This window comes from Liolophura sinensis, chromosome 1 (genome assembly GCF_032854445.1).
Source record: "Liolophura sinensis isolate JHLJ2023 chromosome 1, CUHK_Ljap_v2, whole genome shotgun sequence".
NCBI lineage: Eukaryota > Metazoa > Mollusca > Polyplacophora > Chitonida > Chitonidae > Liolophura > Liolophura sinensis.
Window position 1 is genome coordinate 37281937 of NC_088295.1, and position 25030 is coordinate 37306966.

Sequence of the window (25030 nt, forward strand, 5' to 3'; positions counted from 1 at the left end):
GATTCGACATTAAAATCGACTGTACAGTTAAAAAAGTTTGAAAAGGACAAGTATGTGTTCCTCATTGCAACACACTTGTACATGCATGATTATTTCAGATTGTTAGTTTTATACTTTTCACACAATTTATTACTTTATATCGTCGTCATATGACTGAAAAATTACTTAGTACCCCCAAGAATACATACAGTTGTATGCTACTTTGTGTTATAACAGTGTCCGGGATTGTAAGATGACCATATATGGCCACAGGGTCTGATTTACTCACATCCGTCTTTCTGTTTCCGGCAAGCGCCTTTCTTACAGCATTCATAGAACTTCTGTTTGCAGAGATTGGTAGCGTTGACTAGCTCATTAGCTCTCTTGTAACACGTAGTTTCATTCAGCACGAGAAGACCCTCTCTGCAGCACATGAACTCGTGGATCTCCGCTTTTGGCACTTCTGAAATGTGACCAACGCAACAAAGGTTTGAATAGTACAATACATTTAATATATCAAGAGGTGCACTCCAAAAATGATCTTTTAATTGTAACATAAAGTCTGTTGTCTGACTCATGCTAGGATGTACTCTGCTATTATGAAATAATACTGTGTCGTGGTCAACATAATATTCAGTTAATCTAATATAATGTTCACGTTGCCTTAATACAATATGTTTGCTATATTTAATAGAATAATGTGCTGCACTGCCAGACTTTCTGGTAATTGGAACAGATAATATTTTTAGAGTATTGACCAAAGTTATACTACTAGTTGAAGGGGCTTTATTCAACAATAACTTTTCCTCCTTCTCTTGTGAACGTGTGATGACAAATCTCTCTCAAATTTTCATTCACATTCAAGTTTAAATGTACTACACAGCATGTAAAAATTGCACGGGAAATTTCCAAACCATAACCATACGAGTTATGGATTGTACGAACACATTCTGTCTTGTAATAATTTCTAGCTAATTCCCTTATACTCAGTATTAAAATATACCTACATAACTTAAACCTTACTGTTTGTTGGTGTTTTACACAGTTTTCAATCAGTTTATTTCTTGACAGAAACTGATTTTATTTTACTACATTTTGTATCTTGAAACGTAATAAAGCTGAGTTATCCATATATACCTGCTTCACGTCGCCTCCTGTTATGAGCTGGATTTCTACATTCCCTCGAGTCTCTAACCACATTGGTAAATGCCGTTGTTGAGACAACGCTCAAGCCGGTCTCCTGTAATGAAAAAATCCTTTCTTCTGTGGTTGACATTTTAACCATATCCCCACTATTGAAACCACACATTCTCTTGACAATGTAAAGACTGACCCGTCCTCTTAATAGAGACTTTCAGCTCAAAATAAAAAAAGGCTATCAGTTTTTAAACCATTGGATTTGTCCTCATTTTGTCCTCATAGTTGTGCTCTCCTTAGTTCGTGTCTATTCAGTTTGTTTCTACATGTATATTTGTAGTAATAAGCTTTATTTTTAGTTCACAAAAAACATGTATACCAAAGTCTGTGCGTGGCAAATTAAACATATCAAATGATTTACGAAAAAATGACATACGAAGAACACGTCAGCTCCATTCTTTCCTCCTCCCGGCCCACAACCCAGATCAAAGGTTTCAAGCGTGTCAAACATCTACCGAGAAAAAACAATACATTGCCATTAATTGGGTAGTTCTGTAAATATTTCAGTTAGACTTCGTGAGGTGATTTCACTATCGATATTTGTGCTGTCTTGACTGTGCTCAGCAGCTCGATGGTGGAGTGGTATCCCGAATCTTCTTGTGATACTAGATGTATGGCATGCCAGGCCTGGTCAGAAGAATTTTGTACACGACAATCCTCACTTAAAAGCATTGCTTGTTATTAGAAATGGCATAGACTGTTCAAAAGAAGTCAAATCAAAACAAATTTTTATCTGACCTGTGCATGATGGCCTATTGATTTAACCACTGTAATCACATCACAGCTAAGTTGATACACATATTATACGTTATCACAGCAGATATCGATCACATCTAACTTTCCCTATGATGATTTTCCTTTCTGCTGTTATAGTATTACCGTGCAAAATGGAGTCTCATATTCGGTGTTTCCCTTATGTTTTCAGAAAAAATGGCAAATAAATGCAAGTTTGTTTCTGTTTAAGTCGTTTACCTTTTTACGTGAGAGAATGTGTCTGTCATTGAGAAGGAACACCGCCGAGTCCACCATTGACAGACCTACTAGAGTATCAGGTTCGCCCCGTAATGTTATTACACCGTTACTGCCCGGCTCATATTCCTCCTGATTTGAAGTGATAACAACCTGAAAGGAAAAATTCCATCATCATCATTAATAATAACTCATAAGTTGTTCATGCATGACGCATAAACAGGGCTGTAAAATCATTCAAGAGAGAGTTCTCGGTAGTATTTGTGAGTGACACCTGCAGTGTCATACAAGGTGTATTCTTCTCAGCGTGACATGAGTATCTGAACATTTCGTGATGGAGTTGTATTACTCATACGAAAGAATATCAATGGAATTTTTAGCCCAATTTTCAGTGTCAATTTTACTGGGGTGTACAGAAAACAGCATTATCGGTTCCAATCATTTGTCAAGCCGCTCTGGTTTGTGTATATACCTCCTTGGAGCAGCTGTCTTCGACATCTATCAAAACGGAGTCCGCCACAACTTCAGGTCCCCCGCCGCCCCTGCTGTTGATGTAATAAGCTAAGACTCTGATGGACGGTACCATTGCAGGCGTCACAGTGACAGTGGTTGTCGTCACTAGACCGACGTCACGGTTTAACGTCACAGCGTGTACCACGTGACCGCGAGATAAGAGCTGAAACGAATGGATAACTTTTATATCTTTAACATTCTGAATATTAACTGAACATTCTGGGACATATTGTGGAAACGTTCCCTTAATCTGTGCCAAAGCAATGGTCTGTGCAAATACATCTTTGTCCATTTTATTTTGCAAGGAGATCCATACTAAGTTTCTCATGAGTTATAAATGAAAAAATTTGTTGATCATACGAAAGCGTCATACGGGGCACAAGTGCTTTGATATTAAATTATTATAAAACTGTGAGAAACTCACCAGAATATTAAGCGTTGAGATATCGTCTATCTTCGTGGCAAACATCTCTATTTTCAAGGGTTGGTCTACTTGAACAACGTCCTGGTTCACTCGAACAATAAGGTAACTGTTGGACGGCGAGGCATATCTCCTTACCGTATGAACAATGCTAGCCTGACTCTCGTCTGGATATTGCTCGTCGTTTGATTTTACCTGAAGACATTTGAATACGCTAAATTACACTTGATAAAATGCTCTCCGGCTTAGTAAGGTATAAATGTAGGCTAAAATATAGCTGAGGTATGGACAGCGAGGCAGCCTTCACATTATGTTAGTTTAAGTCCTTTACTAACTATGAAGTGTGGCGCAAGATCTTTATGCGTCGCTAAGACGTTAAAAGGCAGCAGGTGGCAGACAGCGAGATTCAAACGATTTTGAGTATAGGAATTACTACATATAGCGTCTGGTGTGAAATTGGGGATAGCCCTCGCCGATGTCCATGACGTCTTGTGCCAGGGTTCAAAACTAATCAAATGCTAACATTTTTGTCTACTCCTGCAATAAAATACATCACTTCCTGCAATAAAATACATCACTTATGTGGTGTTCACTATTGAAGTCGGATAAGGCCATCGTCGAACCATCGTGCCATCGCTTTGTGCCATCGTGCCATAGCTTCGCATCATTGTAGCATCGCTTCGTGCCATCGTGCCATAGCTTCGCATCATTGTAGCATCGCTTCGTGCCATCGCCAGGCGATTGTACGACGATGGCCTTATCCGGCTTCCTCAGTCAAATCCAACATCAGTGGTAGCGTGGAAGTCTAGAATGTTCTACTGTACGATGTGACTTGTCAGAAATTTTGGACAACTATATCTGATTACATTTATTATATCTGGGCCTCCGCGAAAAGTTACACAAAAACTTATTTAGAATATACGGGCGATGGAAAAAAATTGAGGTGCGGAACGTTTGTGAACTTTTGAAGTTCCTGAAGGAAAGCGACGTCATTTGTGTATCCCGAACATGGCGAGACATGTTATTACTAAACTAATGTATACACAGACAGTTATGGATCTTCCAGTATTCAACCTACTGTTATGTCCAACGCCTCGCTGTTCCTGAGCAAATCGACCTGTAATTTACCCTGTCCAGCAGCGTTAAGCTTGATTTCTTGCACATCTGACCTTATCACGCGCTGACCGTCCCTCTCCTCCGTTTTAACCTTTACAGGTAAGTCGCTGACTACTCCTCCGCCAAAATACCGCGCATCAATCTGCAAAACAGGGCATCTTTGTACTTTTTAATGCTCATTTTGTAATATTATACAGAATTTGCTTGAAAGGATGGTAACTCAAATTGCTGTACATGTTTTTATTAGAACAACAATATCAATAGTTTTCTATAACAGCAGAGAGCAATGTAGTTTCAGACAGTTTAGTAATTTAGTAATTTAGAATCTTCATTTATTAGGGGACATGTTTTATTTGTGTGCATATGTTTCTTGTAAATTAAAAAAAAATTCCCAACTATTTCAATACTGAATTATTACTATTTTTGAGTCTACACCATTTGGAGGTTTAAGAAGCCATATAAATGCAAGGAGTCCTTAGTCTCTCTGTCGTGTGATATTGTCAACATATCCTGCATTTAGTTTGAAAGTTTTCGAGAAAAAGTATAGCACAAATAAATTGATATCATTTAAGTTCAACTGTTGAAAAGATTGTATAGTTATGGAGCGTGACATACTCTGACGTTGTAGAAGAGACCAGGTTTCATGTAGCTGGATGATCTGGTGAGCGAGAGGACAAATGGTGAGCGGACAAATACACAGGAACGGTCTTCTTCCGTCTCTGTTTGGAAAGTGGCGCGTTCGGTGACGTCAGCGCGCATCACCAATCTTCCCCCGTCCGGATGGCCGTCCACTCCCAGTGGTTGTAGCAGATCGTCAATTTTCAAATTAAAGTGTGCCTCTCCCTCTTCAAGCTGAAGAAATGAATGTCCGAAAGTCAAAAATAGTCAAAGAAAAACAAAACAAAACAAAACAAAAAAAACCAATCAAAACACAACAACAACAAAAAGCCGGAAAGATACATACATAAAACGAAGAATCACATTAGCCTTAAAAACTTTTCTTAATTCGCCATTTAACAAAGAATATTACCAAACATAATTTATACTACCATATGTATATATCAGCTGTTGTGTCGCCTACAACGGCATATTGCCTGAAGAATTTAGTTCGTATACAATCTTCACTGTTTAGTTTACTGAATCAGACCACTGAAAGTGGAGAGGGACTTACGTTTTTATTTAAGGTTCCAAGGAGTGGTGAGTTTTCCGAGAAAGTCTACAGAAATGGTAAGAACGACAAACCCCTTCACTGGCTTTCCGAATACATATCTGTAACAAAATGAATCCACCTGTAGGCCTACAACGTTTTGAGGAACGCTTTTGCAGGGCCCAGTTTCACAAAGGTGTCGTACATTTACGATAATCGCACATATAAGACAACGGTACGGTAATAGTGAAGCACAAAATATCGCATAACAAATGTACGATAAAAATGTTGTACGCCGCTTTGTGAAACTGGCCCCTGTACCTTACTTTGACTACATTTTTGGCAAATATTACTGAGTGGTAGTATTAGTTGAGAGTGCATAAAACCAAACTGACCATTAATATCAGTGGACATCAATGAAACCTAACGAATCTGTGTTAACAGTGACTGTTACTGGACTGAGAAGCAAACCGGCCCCACCCCCACCTGAGGGTGATCAGATGCTGGCTTAAGTTTAAAGCGAGATTTGAAACTCTAAACTTCACAATGTGAGTTCGTTGAGCAAAAGCTCATGTGCAAAATTACAGCTTTCAATTATGTTCCATATTCATGTAGTAAGGCTCCAAAGTTTCAGCCGAATTTTCCAGGCGACAGCGTGTTTATATCCAGTCCCCGACCGCTCCCGATGACAGATTCGGGTCTATTCGAAAATGTGGTCTTGTGGTCATGAGACGCAATAGCTGTCAGTTAAAGTGCCGGTAGAAGAGAAAGGATATAGGAGAGAAAATGCGAGTGAGTCTGCGAGAAAGAAGAAGAGAAAACGCATGCAGGATAGAGAGAGGGATAAGTTGAGATTGAGAGAAGGAAGTATAGAAAAGAGAGAAGGAAATATTAAATGCACTTAAAACTGAAATTTCCCAGTAAGCCCAAAAGTTTTTCTTCAACACATAAGTAAAAAATTACTCCAGTAAGTTGAGCATCAACGGCCCTGTCAGTGTCGCGATTTCCGATGACAGCAATCGTTTCCTCTGAGTTAAGTTGAATGCCTTACGTTAATTTCGTCTTATAATTACTTCTAATTGAAAACTATTGGTAAACGGACAATGCGGCAAGAGTATCTATCAATGGGATCTAGAACTTTCAGAAGACAGCTCTCCTGAGCGAAAGTCTTTAGGCTCCGCTCACCCCTGGAAATTCAGGCGATCGGGAAATTCCCTTGTCAAGACAAGTCGACAGTCGGCCGTGAAGGATGTAAACAAACGCCTTCTGATTTCGTTACCTGTTAATAGCCAGATCTCTAAACTGCGACAGCATATGGTTGAAAAGATCCGTCAAATAGGTCCAAATAAACGTTTCAAAACAAGTCAAGGGAAGTAATATTTTTCTCAACTTATCCCACTACCTCGCTTTAATTCAGTGTCTCAGTGAGTTCGACTGAAACTTTTTCCTATGCCTCAGATTACTTGACAATGATATTATAAATAACTACCGACATTCGTTGGTGTTTCAAGAGGCATCGTGAAGATATCACAAGTGTTCGATGTGAATATATCAAATGTTAAGCTGCATTAAGTAGACTGGTGTATGTAGATAACATAAAGACATTAGCTACTGCTGTTTGAATGCTGTAAGGTAGCATGTATGAAACAACAATGGACATATCTTACCTGGCTGTAACACTTCCCTGTAGTTCTTGCGTCTCGGGCAATATAAAGTTAGACAGATGAGGCTTAACTTTAACCTCAAACATTGGTAACACTGTAATAAAATTAATTTAATTGAAATTAAAGAGATAAGGAGATAAAATACCAAAGAGTATGTGACATACCATTAAAATTTTTATTTCAAACTTATACATGCACTCTACATTAATTAAATCAAATGCATATGTGCTGTACGCATAAGTTAAGCAATACGAATAAGACCTGAGACCGAAAGTACATTGTTTGGTACACACAGAGGCATAAGAGTGGTAACATAGACTGTATCACCCGTGTTGATAATGACTGTGTTTAGAGTGGTAGCATAATCTTTTCTATGACTTGGACAGTTCAAAAATACTGAAAATCTTCGCGTAAAAGACAAACCATAAAAAAGAACAAAAATGTTTTAAAAGACAGCATAGTGTTTCAAAGGGAAAATTTAAATGAATTTTGATTCAGTTATGTCAGCAGGGCTTACATTTACATCTAACTTTCCGTGACCAAGCTTTCTCATGGAGGCCTCGTAACGAGTGATAGCACATACAGCTATGTAAGTAACGTTACAAGGGAGACAACAGTTGCCAGAAGTAACATACTACTTACAATATTCTCTAATCTCGAACTGTACACTGTTGCTGGATTTGTTCTAAATGAAAATATGAAGATAATTAGTGAAAATAAAACGCCCGTGTGATAAATAACAAAAGAAATAAATGACAGAAAAATTCATAAACACGTGTGAATGGAACTGTCCATTATAATGCGAAGCAATAACAATTGGCAATGCCTTTTTCTTCTGTTTAAACAGTACAACCCGCGATGAATACAACCTTCATTATCAACCGTGTGTGACGAATTCCAAAATAAGTTTCAGTGATAAATAAACTTGTCACTCACATCCTTTCCGTATGACGCCCTGATAGTCCAGTTGCCGAATAATGGGCGATCTATGATATCATGTGTGTGGCTTATAAAGCCATTTTTCTGCCTGAATCCTCGCCTCTCAACGACAACCTCCTGAGGATTCTGGAAATGTAACAAAATGTGTAAGTTGAGGGCTATGGCTTCAGAGGTAACTTTCAGAAAAATTTCTTGTACTTTTTGGACCAGAAAAGTTACGAAAAGTCGATTTGCTAAGTTTTGTGAAAGTGTGCCGAGTTGACATATCTTCACAAACTTTTGTCCTAATGGTACTTGAATTTGACTGAGGGATCAATACATACAACAGCTGTCCAGAAGATACCTTTCATTTAAAGCAACAATCACCAAAAAACCAACAATATCTTATTTATACACATATCAGCATAAGAAGGAAGAGATTACTTAACAGGCTTAGCTAAATTTAAATAAATTTTTATTTGTAACAGACGAAAACCAACTGAGACTAACGGCTGGCAAGCTTTCAAACCAGTAATATCACATTAGAATTCAATGTCGACATTTGCAAATTGCTGGTGGTATAAAATATAACCAGAAGAAGTTTGCTGAATATATACTCAGCCATGAGATATGCTTACAAGGATTTCTAGACGAACGGGTATGTTCGTTAGCATAAGTTGTTGGTCGACAGGCAATACACGGATGTACACTAGAAAGAGAAAATTGATCATAAACAATATTATTATTTTTAATCATTTCTTAAGCTATACTAATGCTGAAAATGTTAGCTGCTCTGTAAAGCAAAAAAAAAAGCTGTTCCAAGTTCCATCTGATATACGACTTCTTATGTACGTTTTTAGGAAGTAAAACGCCATGGAGAGTGCCAAAGGTTGTTTTGGGTATTCAAGTTAATTTCTCTGCGCGAGATCTCGAAATAAGCGAGACAGTATAACTGCACTTGCATTCCAACGGTTATTGTGGAAAAAATCTGTTCCAGTTAAAGTGGATTGAACATAATTTAATTAAGGATAATGGTTTTAGCTCAGGTTGACGGTGTTTTGGTCGTATGTAGTCACGATGGTCTGAGACGTGTATAGCCGTCAGTGTTGATGTCCACTGACCTGTTTGTCTTGGGCTGTATATCGGCTTGTCGGTCTGAATGAAAACATGGCCGCTTGATGGTTCAACAAGGAGAACAGACTCTTTTTTGAATTTAAACGTTGCATCGTTGGACTGGACCACAAGGTACAGATACCGGGACTTCCCTTCCTCTATCACTTTCTCGTCCGATAAATCAGAGCTGGAAATCTTCAACTTGACTGTTTGAGGTTTGTCTGTAGAGAGGGAATAAGGTTATGTCTGATTTATTAAATATCCTTTTTCGTATGCCTGTTTTGTTTTTGTTTTTCTCTTATATTGTCATGATCACTTATCCCCAATCCTAACCCTAACCCCTGCTGTTTCTAAAACATGAGATACCGCAGTTCATGATTATGAAAATGTCTTAATGACAAATCGATATAGAAGACTCCCCCATAAATGCCTTTACGCACTCGAATTTAGCAGTCGCCGAACCGGCCGCTACATTACATTAGGTCATTGGTATAAAGCTACTTCGTACTGTGGGTTCTATGCCGGTAAATAAACCCATATTCTCCTGTGTAAGTGAAATACTTTTCCGTTCTGTGCAAACGGCCTATAAAACCGTTAAGTAAATCTGACGTACACCTAAGTATATATGCACAATAAAGATGAAATAATGTGAATGTCACTGACAGGTAACTTACATGGCTCCAAGCTAACCGTCTTTTCGGAATAGGTTTTTTTGCGGTGAGGATGGTCCTGTAGAAATACGGACACTTGTATCGGTTTTTCCAGTTTGAACGACACCAGCGACACTGTCTCTTCTGCATCAATTCGGAAAACATTTGGACCAACTGCAAAAACAGTTGGGCTGGAAGACAAAAGGAAAGGGTATCATGCACTTGCAAGCTCAAAATTTCGCAAGTTACTACAACGGTTTTCCGATTATTGAAGTCATCATCATTCATGATATGCATGGTCCAAACAGAAATTGCCATTGGTCTCTTGCAATGCATGTGTAACATACATGAACGTTACCAGTTTCCACAAAACGCCAGTGCAAAGATAGGAATGAATAATTTGCTAAACACAGCTTATACAAGTAGACCAGAATTATACTTGAGCCGAAAAAGACTCCATATTGCCTATAAGCTATATCTCATTACCGATTTATTGTTCCTTATTTTTGAGCTGACGATCTCCGCCTATGACCGGAATTTGGTTATATATTATCACTAGATACAGCCTATACCGTACATAAAGATCCAGATCCGTGGCATGCCACGAACACGATAAAGTTCATGTACTATGTAGACGAGCCTTCTCGTTAGATTTAATACGAACGTTTGATACAGTATGTATTTCTCTGCTTCACTCAGTTTTCTTTTCTTCGGTAATTTTGCCGTACACTAATAAAAAATGTATAGTTAATCGACTTAATGCACCTTCACTTCACATTCACTTCGTCGTAATTCCTCAAAACTGTGTTTGCTTTGGTGGTAGATCAGTAACCACGATCATTTGTCTATATACTGAAGCTTAAGTTAATCATTGATCAAGGAGAATGTACAGATGGGAGACTGTAATGGTTTTGCATGGTTCATGTGAACTAGTGCCCTATGTGCCAAACTCAGGGGGTAGTGTAAAAGTTTTCCGTTAGCTGCCCCAAGTTTACTGTAAGCAAGTCAGTGTTAATGACGTAGTGGTAACGGCTAGAAGCCATTTTACTTCACTCCCTCCCCTCAAACACAATTTATGATTCCACTGGGGGGAAATAAGGATAATTTAATCTGACAGTTACTGGGCTAGAAAGAAAGTTTCTTTGGGCTTGTTTGTGGTAACATATTCTAAACAATTTGAAGGAACTCGCTGTCTGTGATCATTGTATAAGTGCTGAAAACTTAGGACGCTCTTGAATGTATCCATAAATTTCCTAATTTTCCTAATATACACTCAGGAATTCATAAGTTTTTGATTTGACTTATTCAAAGACAAGTCTTAGTTGGTCATAACTATCCGCCTTTCTGTATGTACGTATGCTTGGGGTTTTACGTAGTACTTAACAATTTTTCAGTCATATGACGACGAGGAGTCGTTAGGTGTGTGCACCTATACTCTGTCTTCTTGTGGCAGGGCGAGTTCATGCCGCCTTGCTCTAACCTCTCAGTGCTAAGCGCCGAGTGGAGGCAGCAACAAGTAGCATCTTTTTTATGACCCGACACGGATTTGATCCCAGGTCTCCCGACTTCGCTCTAACCGTTAGGCCGCCGAAGCTGTCCGCCTTCCTGAGTTAACTGAGTTACTACTATAAAGTCCATGGCCAACTTCCACCTCCAAACCATTCCCCACACAAGGCCAGATATACAAAAACGACCAGTTATTAAGAGGATTAAACGTAAATGCTATATTCTTTGTGGCATAATTTATTTGTGACCGCCGTGGTTGCAGTTGTAAATATGTATATATCCTCGAATGAATGAGGATCACTATATTAAGAGAGGGATGTCCAGCCGCTAACACCAGTCTGGGGGAAAACCAGGTACGTTACACAGTTAACTGTGCGTCGAAAGATTGAGCAGAATATAAATATGTGTTATGAGAGTCAATTTTTATACCTGTAACTTGTGCACATACAGGATGTAAGCAAAATACAGGCACATTCACCCTTGCGGCCACGACAAACGTGTCACACAAGCTGATAGCAACATATTAAATACAGTCATTTTATAAGCGCACCCAAAATCTGGTATAACCGAGAAAAATAACGACTGTACAGATAAATAACAGTACGTGAACATGTCAAACTATTTCCAACTGTAACTATATATTCCCAGCTGCAAAGCCGGCATTACACAAAGCTCAATCGCTTTGCCCTTTCACACCTAGAATTTGCTTCATTTAAGTCTAAACAAATAGGCTAATGTGATAGCATACTCCTGGGCGGTGCATGTACCGTCCCGTATTTGACATCTATGCGACCACCAGAACGAGCGCACTTTCAGTCGTCTTTCACACACATTGGATTGTTCAGCCTCAGCATTAACAGTGTTTACCTTTACAGAGGATACTGTTTTTTTTTTGTTTTTGTTTTTTGCTTACATTGGAGTAAGGGGAATGTGTATAGCTATTGAGTATTAAGAGAAACTAAAAGTGAGACAGACATCTAACATCTCTCACAGCCTTGAACGTATTGACCTTGGCATTGTTCAAGGTTTCCCCGTGCTAAGTCGAGGCAGTGAACATGGAGAGTGGAGACCGCGCTGTGAGGAGTGTGACTTAGCCTAGACGGACTCAGTTTGACTTAATCAGAGATTGAGCAATTAACCTTTGATAAATTAAATAGGATAGCCAGAGGGAACTGGGGTGACCTTGGTAGGAGTTCGTGGAATGAGTAAACAGATCCTGCCCGAGTTACCCGTAACAGTTCCGGCATGTGTCAGTTAGCTCCACGCTTATCACATTACCGTTAATTGTGTTTCTATGAAGATAAAATGGGTTTGCGGATGCAGTCATTTTTTTAACATCCACCCAGATGCATTTGTTTTAGTAAAAATATCAGAGTCAATTCTGTTATCCATGAAATGGAATAATATATATCTCGTTCTTCGTGCTAGGAAATAATGGGAAGGTCGTGTAGCCTAAAATACAACTGTTTAACTTTAATTTTTCTACATCTAATACATTTCGCCTAATGTTGAACGTATGTCTTAATATTTGATATTCGTCGTCATATGACTGAAAAATTGTTGAGTACAACGTTAAACCCCAAGCACTCACTCACTCACTAATATTTGATATTTTAGCAAATAATCACAGTTTTAGCATATACAGACCTAGGCCTATATGTCGTCATGTATGTTAATGACCTGTGCGAATTACGCAGGATATCATCACGCCCCTTAATTCTTTTTCACCGATCATGTTACCAGAGTCAAATATAACATCTGTTATCTGTTATAAAATTGACTCGAGCTGATGAGGCTTCATAAGACTTGTTTGTATACAACGTAAACGCTCTAAGAATATTTTCGAGGGAGATTTGATGTGAAATTATGATCTGCGCTACCTTACTTGTCACTTATTACTACAACATTAATACTTGAGGTTAGTAATTAAACGCTTTATATAACATAATGATTCATATGGAAATAAGTAACCGCTGAAAAGCAGATACATTTCTGAATCACCTTTGATTGTCAGTTGAAGAATTTTTATTGTATCATTTGCGTAGTTCCTAAATAATTTATAGTTTCCATGCATATTTTAAAGTTTTAGCGAACTGAAGAGAACTCCGTGTCCTGCTTCTTTCCAATTTGCCGTGTTTGCTTTCAAAAACAGGAGTCTCAAACCTTCCTCCCAAATCTTCGTGTTGGCTTTGAAAACCAAGACCACTGAGCATGGGTGTTTGACCGGGGGTTTTCGTGACCCAGGAACGTCTAACCAATGTGGTCAGTGTGAGTTCAACTCCAGCTCATGCTGGTTTCCTCTCCGGTCGCACATTGTAAGGTCTGGAAGCAACCACGCATGGCCGTGGGTTTTGCCCGGGCTCTGCTCGGTTTCCTCCCGCCGACGGATAGACTAAGTGAAATATTCTAGAGTAGAGTACGGCGTAAAACGCCAATCATATAAATAAATCAATATACTTTGTTACTTGCTATGCTGTGATACAATGAAACACAACGGTATATATGCCACTCACGAAAACGGATCGGAGAAATTTCGATGTGTCAAGAGCATTTTAAAAAAACGCAAACTAGAATCAACTTACCTTGATTGTCCTTTTACGATTTCCAGGAGGATCACAAAAATTGCAATGGCTAGAGCTTTCCACGCCATTGCGGAGCTTGGTTATGGAGTGAGTCTTGGAGCTTAGCCTCGATCCTTTCAAATATTTAGGACTGTCCTGGGGTTTTGAGAAGCAGTAATCTGAACCAGTCGGGCTAGGTCGGGTTGATCTGAGACATGATTGGCTACTCGGACATATGTCGTTAATACAAGGCAGCAAAGATCAAGTTTCACTGAGTATATTGTGTTACCCGTTAATCCGGCTTCCTTTGACGACGTAGAAAGCGAACTCGAGGTTTCAAATTAAAACCCGGGTGTTGCAAAAAAAAAAAAAAACATATTAAATTACATTTCTCGTAAATGTCAACAAAATTTATCGAAACTAAACAAAAATGAATATTTTTTACCAGTGTACAAATAATAATTTATTTGATAATGTTGGGACATGAGCTTTCTAATACATGTGTGTTGAGATTGTAGCACTTGAGGCTAGCTGGCGCTATCTTTAAGATTGTTCATATTTCCTTTACTTGTCAAATACACAGCAGGCACATACTGTGACCCACTGTTGAAACAGTGAAGTTCCCACGCGATGCATGAGTAATTTATTATTATGCCCACAAAACGCCATGAAGAAGATGGGAATTGACAAAAGACTACTACACTAAAAAAATGAATGTGTTAAGTTTAACAGAAAGTCTAATGTCTGAGTGAGGCTAAAATTATTCTGTTATAATATAATACTGTGGCATATTCAACATAATATTCTGTGTGTTGAATTAATGTATTAAGTGTGTTATATTTAACAAAATGATCTTTTGTAATAGCAGACTGTATTCCAGGATCACTCAGACAACAGACTTTGTTAAAATTAACAGATTATTTTTTGAGAGCACTGGCTTCGGGTTGAATTAATTTATGCGGTAATGGTTCCATAAAACGGTGGATTTACCGGAAAGAGTCGATGTTGTTTAAGATACTAAATGGACCCATACAAATACGTAGCTTCTTGATGGAAACGTGCGTGCATTATTGTACCCCAAAGTCAGCTGCATGGCTAATAATGAGATAGTCCTCTTACCTCGTCAACAAATTAACCATCGGATATAATCTTTTAAGTCTATGTAGGAAAAGAACAATGTGGAGGCAATATAGAAACTCTACAGAGGAAGAACTTACAAACAGTAGACATGATCACAAAAATGGCATTCGAAGTGCATGCCCATAGATGAGTGTACGTGTGTCTAACCGTTGTAATTTCAATATATAAATATGTAAATCTGGTAGCATATTTATTAGTATTACATTTTGTTGTAGTGCTCATGTACAAAACAATAAGCCTGGTCAGATGGATATATATTAAGCAATTTCTGACATTGTGACACTCTTCAAAAAGTGCCTTCAGTAGGGAATGGGGTGCACAGTTACAGACACAGTATGTAGGCCTATATGTATCCTACAACAATCAGTGAAGAATATTCCTAAGAAAAGTTGTAAACCTGTATAAAACGTGGTCTAACAAAGAGATCAGGGTGAGGCCAGTGTGATTTCTGTAGTGCGTTTGTGTGTGAAAGCCTAAACCGTAAACGATGCACCTCTTGTGCTTAGCGAGGTAGTTCACTGTTCACACTCATAGCTTCCTTCACACCTCTCTCACGCAGCTGTCTACTCCTATCTGCCAATAACTGAAACATTTGTTAATTTCTTGATTATTGTGAGGTGTTACATAAGTGGTTAAGTTCTGTGATTCTTGTTTAACCTACTGCTCAAGAAGTTTTCACTCATGAAGATTTCGATCGTTTTTATAAGTGAAGAAAACCGGAACTGTAAGAGGAAACCACGCTTATTTATGCGCGCGGTGAAGAAGGGAGGCAACTGGTATTCGACGAAGATGCTACTGCGCAAGACGCTGTCGACAGCTAACTGATACCAATAGTTCATTGTAATATGGGCTATAAGAAGATTGTCGGCTATTACAGCTCTTTATTTTTTCTTTGTTGTCATCAGCCTCCACTGTATATACACTGTATATAAGTTATTACCCACACAGGTGTGTGGCGAAGACGGCCCAGAGAAAGAGGGTACGAAAAAACACAGCGGCGTTGCAATAAATAATATATAAGTTGTAGATAATATTGAAGATAATTGATTCAATTGTATCTGCAAATATACCATAATCATTGTAAAAAGCGCGTCGTTCAGTGGTTGAAACCGCATGTCTTTCATTCAGAACATAGGAGGTGTGGGATCAAACCCAGCCTTTGACAGGGAATTTGTGTGTGGCTGTGTGCACATGCAATCCAATGTTCGTTGAAGACCACCTGTCTTCTTTATCTGTAGCTGACATATGTAGGAAAGTTAGTATGTAAGTCATATGTTGGTTATTTACACCGGGCTCTGGTTTCCTTCATGCATAAAACGTATAAATGAAAAAATCTTTAGTATAGAGGAAAAGCAACAATCATGAACATAAATATATAAATCATTGTCCAGGTTGGCAGAGTAGTGTAAATTGGTGCAATTATGGCCGGGTAATCGATCCGCTTAAACCACAGTCACTCTGATATATAGAAGTAGCCTATATGTATTCTCATTTCAGCGCTATTTACTTGTTTTCACATATTTTCCCACGACTATAGCACACTGAAAGCGACGTGCGTTTTATCATTTGCAGGAGACTTACATATGTTTACTCTATATGCTTCTTCCGTGATTCCTGCGTAGTCTGCAGACTTCTTATTTTCACCAGATATATCTGGCATATAACATTCCATTGTTTTCAATTTTTTGTTTCGTAAAGACCAAGACAGCACCTGGCTAAAACATATTTCAGTCGAAAGCAGGAAACTAAAATTTTCTAAAAAGTATCATACTTTATCATTTTACTGTGATTTCAGCGAATAGCATGTAGAACCAAATGACAACCCTGCCAAAACGGCTGGTGTAAATCGAGACAGACATCTTGAGTATTTTATCCAATCAAACAGGTTGCTATCCGATTGCGCGGCCTAAGATGTGACGTAGATTCACCCATTGACTCCACGAAGTGACATATGGTAACACAGCCTTACTGCGTAAGACATCATTTTAAGATCGTTGACAACAATTTAGTTACGTGTAGCCGAAGGGCCATTTCACAGTGTTGTGGACAGGTCTGTATCATTTACGGACCACCACAGATGTAAATTCAGTTGATTTACAAGCCGCGTAACATTCAACGACGGTATCACAGATTATGTCATACAGTAGATTGCACAGTTGCTCCACTGTTTGTCGAGGTTCATCCATCCTTCGTACCCTACCAGTTTGCTAGCGGATCACAAGTATTCAAGTGATGTACCCAGTGTTCAAGTGATGCGAACCGGGTGTTCAAGTGACGTACTAATTTCGCAAGATTACATCTAAAAATTGGGTGCTGCGAGCAAAGCGCCCTTTGTCGCAACTATTTAAAACAACTAAATATAAACATTTTCACACTTTCAGTTCAGCGGATTAAATTTTACGAGCTACTGGATTTGTTTTTTCAAGCAAATTTTTTATTTGCAATAATTTGAGAAAATATTAATTTAAGCTTCTTAATGAGTTGCTTCATGTATGTGCACAAAATTATTTAATTAAAGAGGTACATAGTACATTGTTGGGGATTTTTTGGGGCCTGCACTATTTGTTCAGAGAAAGTACCGTGTTGAGAAATATCGTTTTCCTTTTGATTCTCTCAATAGATCAAGCTTTGCTGGTGAACGTGTTTGAAGGCTACTGAGTATATAAGCACAGAAATTTGCAGCATTCTTTCAGGCTAACGTAAGTTGACTTATTGCGTACCTTTATGCCAACATAAACGATAATACGAAGCTATATGTAGTTCGTCCATGTGTATTGGATAACATCTTAAGAGCTTCGTATAAGATCACACTAATATCGCTAATATATTATTGAAATACATAGTTTTACAGGTCTATAGGTCTACATGCGCGTAGCATACGTATTAATTATGGTGAATTTTATTATTTAGAAAAATTCGTCCAACTTTGGTCGATTTCATGAAACGGATGACTGTTGTCAAACAATGACAACCGCCTTTGGTTTCGGTGCTTACCCAGTGGAGGCCGTCTTTTGTCGCAGATGTCACCTCAATTTCAGTTGGTGCTGTAAAGCCCTGTTCAGGCCATCCAACATCGTTCAACTTTTGTTAACTCAACAGCAAGTTGAATGCTGTTGAGGTAAGTTGAGTGTCCTGTCCACACTACAAATCAAATAGGTCAACATTGTCCAACACTAGTTCTCCTGCAACTTACATAACTCTTCCACTGACCAGTTCTTGATCCAATCAGCAGCTTAGTTAATAGCATCGTCCACCGCTTTGCCGTCAGTTTGTGAAACTACAGAAACGTGACAGACATCTGCCTCATACTTAAAAGGTAACTTATCAGCACCATCACCAGACTGAATAAACCCGTAACAATCTTCACAGTCTACCCTTTTGCATTTCCTATGTCGTTGACGAGAGAGCCCAGCCCTACCTGAAGAAAGTTTATCCCCAGTATTCCGGGCAAGTCTAGGGCAGCTACGACAAATTCATGTACAAATACTTGACCATCTATACTGAATTCTACCTGAACTTTGCCCAATATCATTAAAGCTCTTCCATCAGCATTGGTTACCACCACATCTGTCTTTTCTAACAATGGCTTTTCCACCCCCAAGTGATCATAGACCGTGGACAAAATCAAACTTGTGACAGATCCTGTATCTAATCAACATCTCCACAGTGTTACCAGCGATTTCCACATTGTCAAAGAGACAAGATTCCATTACTGCGCCAACGCTGCAGTGTGGCCTATTAGAAGAGGAGGAAGGGGCTGTATCCTTGGTCTCAGACACAGCCCGGTCTAGTTTAAAGGTGTGACCCTATTGTCGAGCAGTTTATTCACCGATGCCTCCTTGAGGGAACAGTCGTAGGGCAGATGACTCTTTTTGTGACAAACATAACGCTCTTTGTCACGCATCATCAGCAATTCTCACAGCTCTGACATATCCCCGCCGGTTTCTTCGCAAAACTGTTGTTTGTGCACAGGCTTATTCAGCCCTTTCACAGTTTCATACTCAGCAGCATGAGCGATAGTAGCTTCAAGGGTCTGTGGGTGATTAAACATAATGTGTTCTTTCATTTCCGTACTTCCAACACCCATAATATAATGCTTTAAGATATTAACCTCTCTATACTCCAGTGGCATACTAGGGAATGCTAAACAACCTAACCGACGCAAAGCATAGCCAAAATCACTAGGTGACCATGAGGCAGACCGCACTCGTGACCTAAATGCATATCGATGGGCCATTTCCCTTTCCTTGGGAACCTGCTCAAAATGGATAATGTAATCCTTCCATGCCACAGACAGACAGTCAAATTTATCAGGCGCCTTTTCCCATCACTGCAGTTTATAGAAGGAACGAGGAAGTTGTAAGCTAGGGTGGTGTGTACTAATCTTAGGAGTCAACTTACCCCTAACTGACTATCCTCTGACTTGAGGACCTCATGCCTAATTCCCGTGTCACGTCGTTTTGCCATTAAACCATGAATTACCCCCTCTAACCTCTTATCAAACGCCAGGCTAGTATTTATCCCAGGTAACCTTACTCCACTGTCCACATACTTTTGACACGTTTCTTGTGATCTTCCTTCCCTGTTTCTACGTCTGCCCTTAACCGTCTTCTTTAACCTAACACCCTCTCTATACTCTTGTAGGGAGCCAATCTCTGGAGAGTCGCTCTCTGATTCATGCACAACAGAAACTCGGATCATTCCCGACGTCATCTTGGGATCCTGGTCACAGCAGCAAAATGTAACGGGAGGCAACTAATGTTGTCTTCCTTGGCCCACCCAGGTTCGTAAGTTAGGACACCAAGTGTCGCGAATCAGCCAAAATGCTAGACGGCCAACTCTCCAAAAACACAGGTTAACAAAACAATATTGAAATTTATTAAATTAAGGTAAAGACAATGTTATGTATGACTATTTAACGTTTTCATGTACTGTTAGTCTGCGGACCTTTGTGTTATATGTTATAAGCATAACAGTCCCTGTTATATATGTACAGCGCGGACCTGGTGGAAAGCACCTTGTTCAAGGCTTTGTTTATTTAACTGGCTGTTCATTGGCTGTTAATTCTGTGTTTAAAAATAGTTGAATCCACCTGGCACGTATATAAGCCGTGTTTTCTGTGCAGAGAGGAGGTATTTTTGCTGCATCCACTGGGAGCCAGGAGAGTGTGCGACGCTCTCGTATCGAGTCCATTATTTTGATATGAGCTGGTGATGCCAGTTTCATTTGGGAGGACAGATTTTTATGCCGGCACCGTTTGTGTACCACAGTAGTACTGATGTCTGGTTTATGTGAATTTCTGCGGAAGTCACGTTTATTGGTGTTCGGATCTTTATTATGATTATACAGTGTTGACTGTGTAATTTGTTTAACACGCTGACCTCACCTGACCGACAAGGTCGTCAAGGACTCTAAACTGAAGTTTTCAGTTTTGCAAAGGACGTTCATTCTGCCACAAGGTGACATTACTCTACGTCTCTGAACGGCTCGTTTGTGAGCTTCTGCGGGAGCTGTGACTGATCTAAAGTGGATTATACCTCCATGCCTGTATTTACCCTGTGTTGTGCTCTGCGGGTGTGACGTCATTCAAAGGCTTGACTGTTCCAGTTCTGTGTAACCTGTGTACTGTGTTTGCTAACCTAGCGAAGTACCTGACTAGGACAGTTTGTGACTTGTGTGAATTGTGTGTTTATCCCATGGTCTTTACGTTGGATCTCCTGGAATACGTTCCTTGGGATGCAAAGGTGAACTGGAAACTTTTAAAGACCGGTAATACTGATGTGTATGTTTTTTATGTTGTTGTTGTTGTTGAACTGTCTGTAAAACTGTACGTCTCATTTTATATAGGTATATATATATATATTTTATATTACGAGTGCAATGTTGTTGGTGACAGTCCGTTTGCTAATAAAAGCAAAGCAGTCCCTTTGTCAGATATAACTAACAACACTGCTCCAAATGAGGCTTCCTGTGTAGACCAATCAATGGATAAATCTTACGCTGCTGTGCTATCAACTGAAGGATCACATCCTAGCCTTACAACTCTGGAGTATGCTGGAAACGATTTCACAACAGTGATTAGAAACAAACCCCGACCAAACAAAAAACATGAATTGCGAGGTTTGCGAACCTATCCCCCTGTGGATCTTTATTACCAGATTGGAGCCAACAACCACTTCTAATGACGTAATCCAATTTGTTAAGGATAACTCAGGTGTTAACGTTGAATGTAAGAGGCTGGATACTAAATATGACACATATGCATCGTTTTGGATACGAGTAACGGGTAAAGTTTCGAATATGTTATTACGTTCTAGCTTTTGGCCCGATGAAGTACTGGTTCGAAAATTCTATAACCGCCGCGACTCGGATGCAACATGGTCCAAGCGAAGATTTAGGGAAGGTGACCATTACACCACCAACGGTTCTACACAGCGATATGCACGTGACCATGTGATGTTACAGAATGACTGTTAGTGAATGTATTTTTTTGCGTCCCAGTTATGGTATTTATTTATTTCTGCTTGTGCCTTATCTCAACTTAACTTTCAACATGTCATTAACTGTAACCTCTTTCAACTGTAGGTCACTTAAGACCTCTATACAGGAAGTTAAACAACTATGTGACCTTAGTGTTGTAGGTGTTCTTCAAGAAACTTGGCTCAGAAACTCGGAACATGATTTACTGAATGCCATACACAATGACTTTTGTGGCTATGGTGTCTCGTCCATTGACGAAACCCTTCTAACTCCTGGGCGTCCCTTTGGTGGTATTGCTGTCCTCTGGAAAAAGTCGCTGGGAAGCTTGGCTAGTATTGTTGACTTCCATGACAATAGGCTGCTTGGCCTTCGTTTAGAGTCTGACTCAAGTAAACTATTGATAATTAATATATACATGCCTACGGATTGTACAGATAATATAAAGTCTATTATTGAAGAATCTGACATTCCCAACGTTGTGGTCATGGGAGACTGGAATGCAGACCCAAATGCTTCATTTGGAAAAGAGCTGAAAGATTTCTGTACTGACTCAGGACTATATAATTATGACTTAAATCTTCTCCCGCACTCTACGTTTACTTATGTCAGTGATGCCCACCTGACCACCTTGTGGTTAGATCACTGCCTCTGTTCCCAGCATGTTAGTGACTCTGTAAACAATATTAATGTGTTGTATGATTATGTTACTTCTGACCATAAACCACTGTCTATTAACATTTCTTGGCAAAATTTACCCCGCCTCTCTACTTCCAGCTCCAGTTCAACTCGCCTGTTCATTGATTGGAGTAATCTTAATGGAAATGATATTGCTAGGTATACTTCTGTGACTAAACTCAAAATGAGATCTATAACAATTCCATCTGAGGCTCTGAATTGCATGCAACCTAAATGTAAAACACATTCTGAAGAGTTATCTCAGTATTATCACAGTATTGTCACCGCTCTGCGTCAAGCTGGTTATGAAACCGTTGCAAAAAATAAGTCTTCTACTCGATACAATATTCCTGGTTGGAATGATCTAGTTAGTGACCTTCATGCTCATGCACGTGTAGCTTTCCTTCTTTGGAAAGAGCATGGCAGCCCTCGAAGTGGTGAAATCTGTAATTACATGCAAATGACTCGGCGTAAATTTAAGTATGCTGTTAGGGCCTGTAGGAAAAATGAGTCATCAATTCGAGCCGACAAAATGGCCCAAACTCTCTTCCAATGCAACTCGGAGGAATTCTGGAAAGAGGTGAATAACACCAATGCTAAGAATATGTCTCTCCCTATCAGTATTGATGACACTCATGGTGAAGCCAACATAGCATCTCTGTGGAAAGATAAATATGAATCTATTCTTAACTCAGTCAGAAATACCAGAGCTAAGGATAAAGTACTTGAGTATTTGACTGAATGTAATGATGCTCCATTCCATAGATTTACTACTGTGGAAGAGGTGTCTGATAAAATTAAGACTTTAAAACTGGGTAAATGTAGTGGGCCTGACAGTTTGAGCTCTGAGCACCTAAAGTATGGTGGTCCTGAAGTTGCACATCATCTCACACTTTGTATTAATGCACTTATGGCGCATTCTTGTCTCCCCAAGGAACTTACTGATGTTTACATTTCGCCAGTAATTAAGAGTAAGCCTGGAAATATAACTTCCTCCGACAATTATCGACCTATTGCTGTCGCTACTACTATCTCGAAACTTATCGAAGGCCTTATTTTAGAAAAATGTCTTAACTTCTTCGACACCTCAGATTTTCAGTTTGGTTTTAAAGCTAATAGATCCACCGATCAATGCATTTTTGTGTTAAAAGAAGCTATCAACTACTATTGCTCTAATGGCAGCCCTGTTTTTGTTTGTTTCCTTGATGCCAGTAAGGCTTTCGATCGCGTAAATCACTGGTGCTTACTGCAAAAACTGATTGATCGTAATGTACCTCCATGTATTATAAAGTTTCTCGAGGGGCCTCCGTGGCTCAGTCGGTTAGCGCGCTAGCGCAGCGTAGTGACCCAGAAGCCTCTCACCAATGCGGTCGCTGTGAGTTCAAGACCAGCTCATGCTGGCTTCCTCTCCGGCCGTACGTGGGAAGGTCTGCCAGCAACCTGCGGATGGTCGTGGGTTTCCGCCGGGCTCTGCCCGGTTTCCACCCACCATAATGCTGGCCGCCGTCGTATAAGTGAAATATTCTTGAGTACGGCGTAAAACACCAATCAAAAAAAAAAAAAAAAAAAAAAAAAGTTTCTCGAAGTATGGTTTAATACCCAAGAGTTCAGTATTAAATGGGGATCGTCCATATCGAGCCCTTTCCGTATCATAAACGGAGTTAGGCAAGGGGGGATTTTATCACCTACTCTGTTTAACCTATACCTCCATGAACTGGACGTTGTTCTGTCCGATAGTTGTGTTGGATGTAATGTTGGAGGTATATTTATCAATCACCTTATCTACGCCGATGATATGTGTATAATCTGCCCGTCTGCAAAAGCAATGCAAGCTCTCTTTAAAGTATGTGAAGAGTATGCTCTTTCCCATGACATAATTTTTAATACCCGTAAGACTGTGTGTTTGGTTATTAAACCTAAAACGTATAAAGATTTCAATCACCCGCCTTTGTACCTTAATGAAAGATTGTTATCTTATGTCCAATCGTATACTTACCTTGGGCACATTATTACTGACAATTTGTCTGATGATGCGGACATTCTGTCTCAGAAAAGAAAGCTCTGTATTAGAGCCAACATGTTGATACGTAAGTTTAGTTCTTGTACTCAGCTTGTTAAAGTACAACTTTTTCGTAGTTTTTGTTGCAATATATACTGTTGTCAGCTTTGGTGTACTTTTCTGAAAAAGGTTATAAGCTCATTACGGGTCACTTACAATAATGCATTTAGATGGTTAATGTGTTTCAGGCGCGATTGTAGTGCCAGTTTTATGTTCTGCATTAATGGTGTACCGTCCTTTGGTGAATTACTGCGCAGGTCAGTGTATTGTTTCAGACGGAGACTTATGTTTACTGACAATTCCATCGTAATAAAACTCCTGAATAGTGACGCCAGTATAACATCTCGGATTCAGGAGAGGTGGTCAGTTTTACTATACTGATGTGAAGTCGGTATATGTCGCCAATGTTATGTGTATATAACTTTTTTTTTTTTTGTGTGTGTGTGTGTGTGTGTTTATCTTTTTTTTTATATGGACAATTCAGTCTGAAATAAAGCTCTATCTATCTATCTATCTATCTATCTATATATAAAGCCATTGTTTACATTGTAATATTGAGTCACTGAGTCTGTTTTCTGTTGCTGCTTTCAATACCGTAACAACAAGTATTCAAACATAAGGCAACATAAGAAGAAATCATGGCATTCCTCTCTACATATGTCCCTACTTCTACTTAGCCATTGAGGAAGGTGTGCTGGGTGGTGGGATGTTGCAGTTTGAGGGTATCCCCAATCAGTTCGCCCAGGCAAGCATGGTACCTTATGTGGAGACCTGGTCAAAGGAAGCGGCTTTCAATGCTATTCCTATTCTCTATAGCTGGCACAACCCCTGTCTCACATGTACAACTTAATGATAACAGGTTTTAAAATTGTGAAACACGTTGAACCAGGTCACTTCAGCTTCGAGCCATACCACTAACCTT

At 39.4% G+C, this 25030-nt stretch overlaps 1 protein-coding gene across 1 annotated transcript in view; it reads right to left on the bottom strand.

Annotated features, from left to right (window-relative positions):
• LOC135481900 (complement C3-like) overlaps positions 1-13924 on the bottom strand; it is a 36317-nt gene extending 22393 nt beyond the window's left edge. Inside the window, 16 exon segments of the mRNA XM_064761674.1 lie at positions 269-442; positions 1117-1219; positions 1553-1627; positions 2149-2298; positions 2618-2821; positions 3083-3274; positions 4158-4337; positions 4811-5047; positions 5374-5464; positions 7010-7100; positions 7649-7691; positions 7943-8071; positions 8563-8633; positions 9046-9258; positions 9712-9878; positions 13776-13924. Of these exon segments, the coding sequence (XP_064617744.1) occupies positions 269-442; positions 1117-1219; positions 1553-1627; positions 2149-2298; positions 2618-2821; positions 3083-3274; positions 4158-4337; positions 4811-5047; positions 5374-5464; positions 7010-7100; positions 7649-7691; positions 7943-8071; positions 8563-8633; positions 9046-9258; positions 9712-9878; positions 13776-13843 (2188 nt within the window). The 5' untranslated portion in view covers positions 13844-13924.
• Between the last annotated feature and the right edge of the window lie 11106 nt (positions 13925-25030).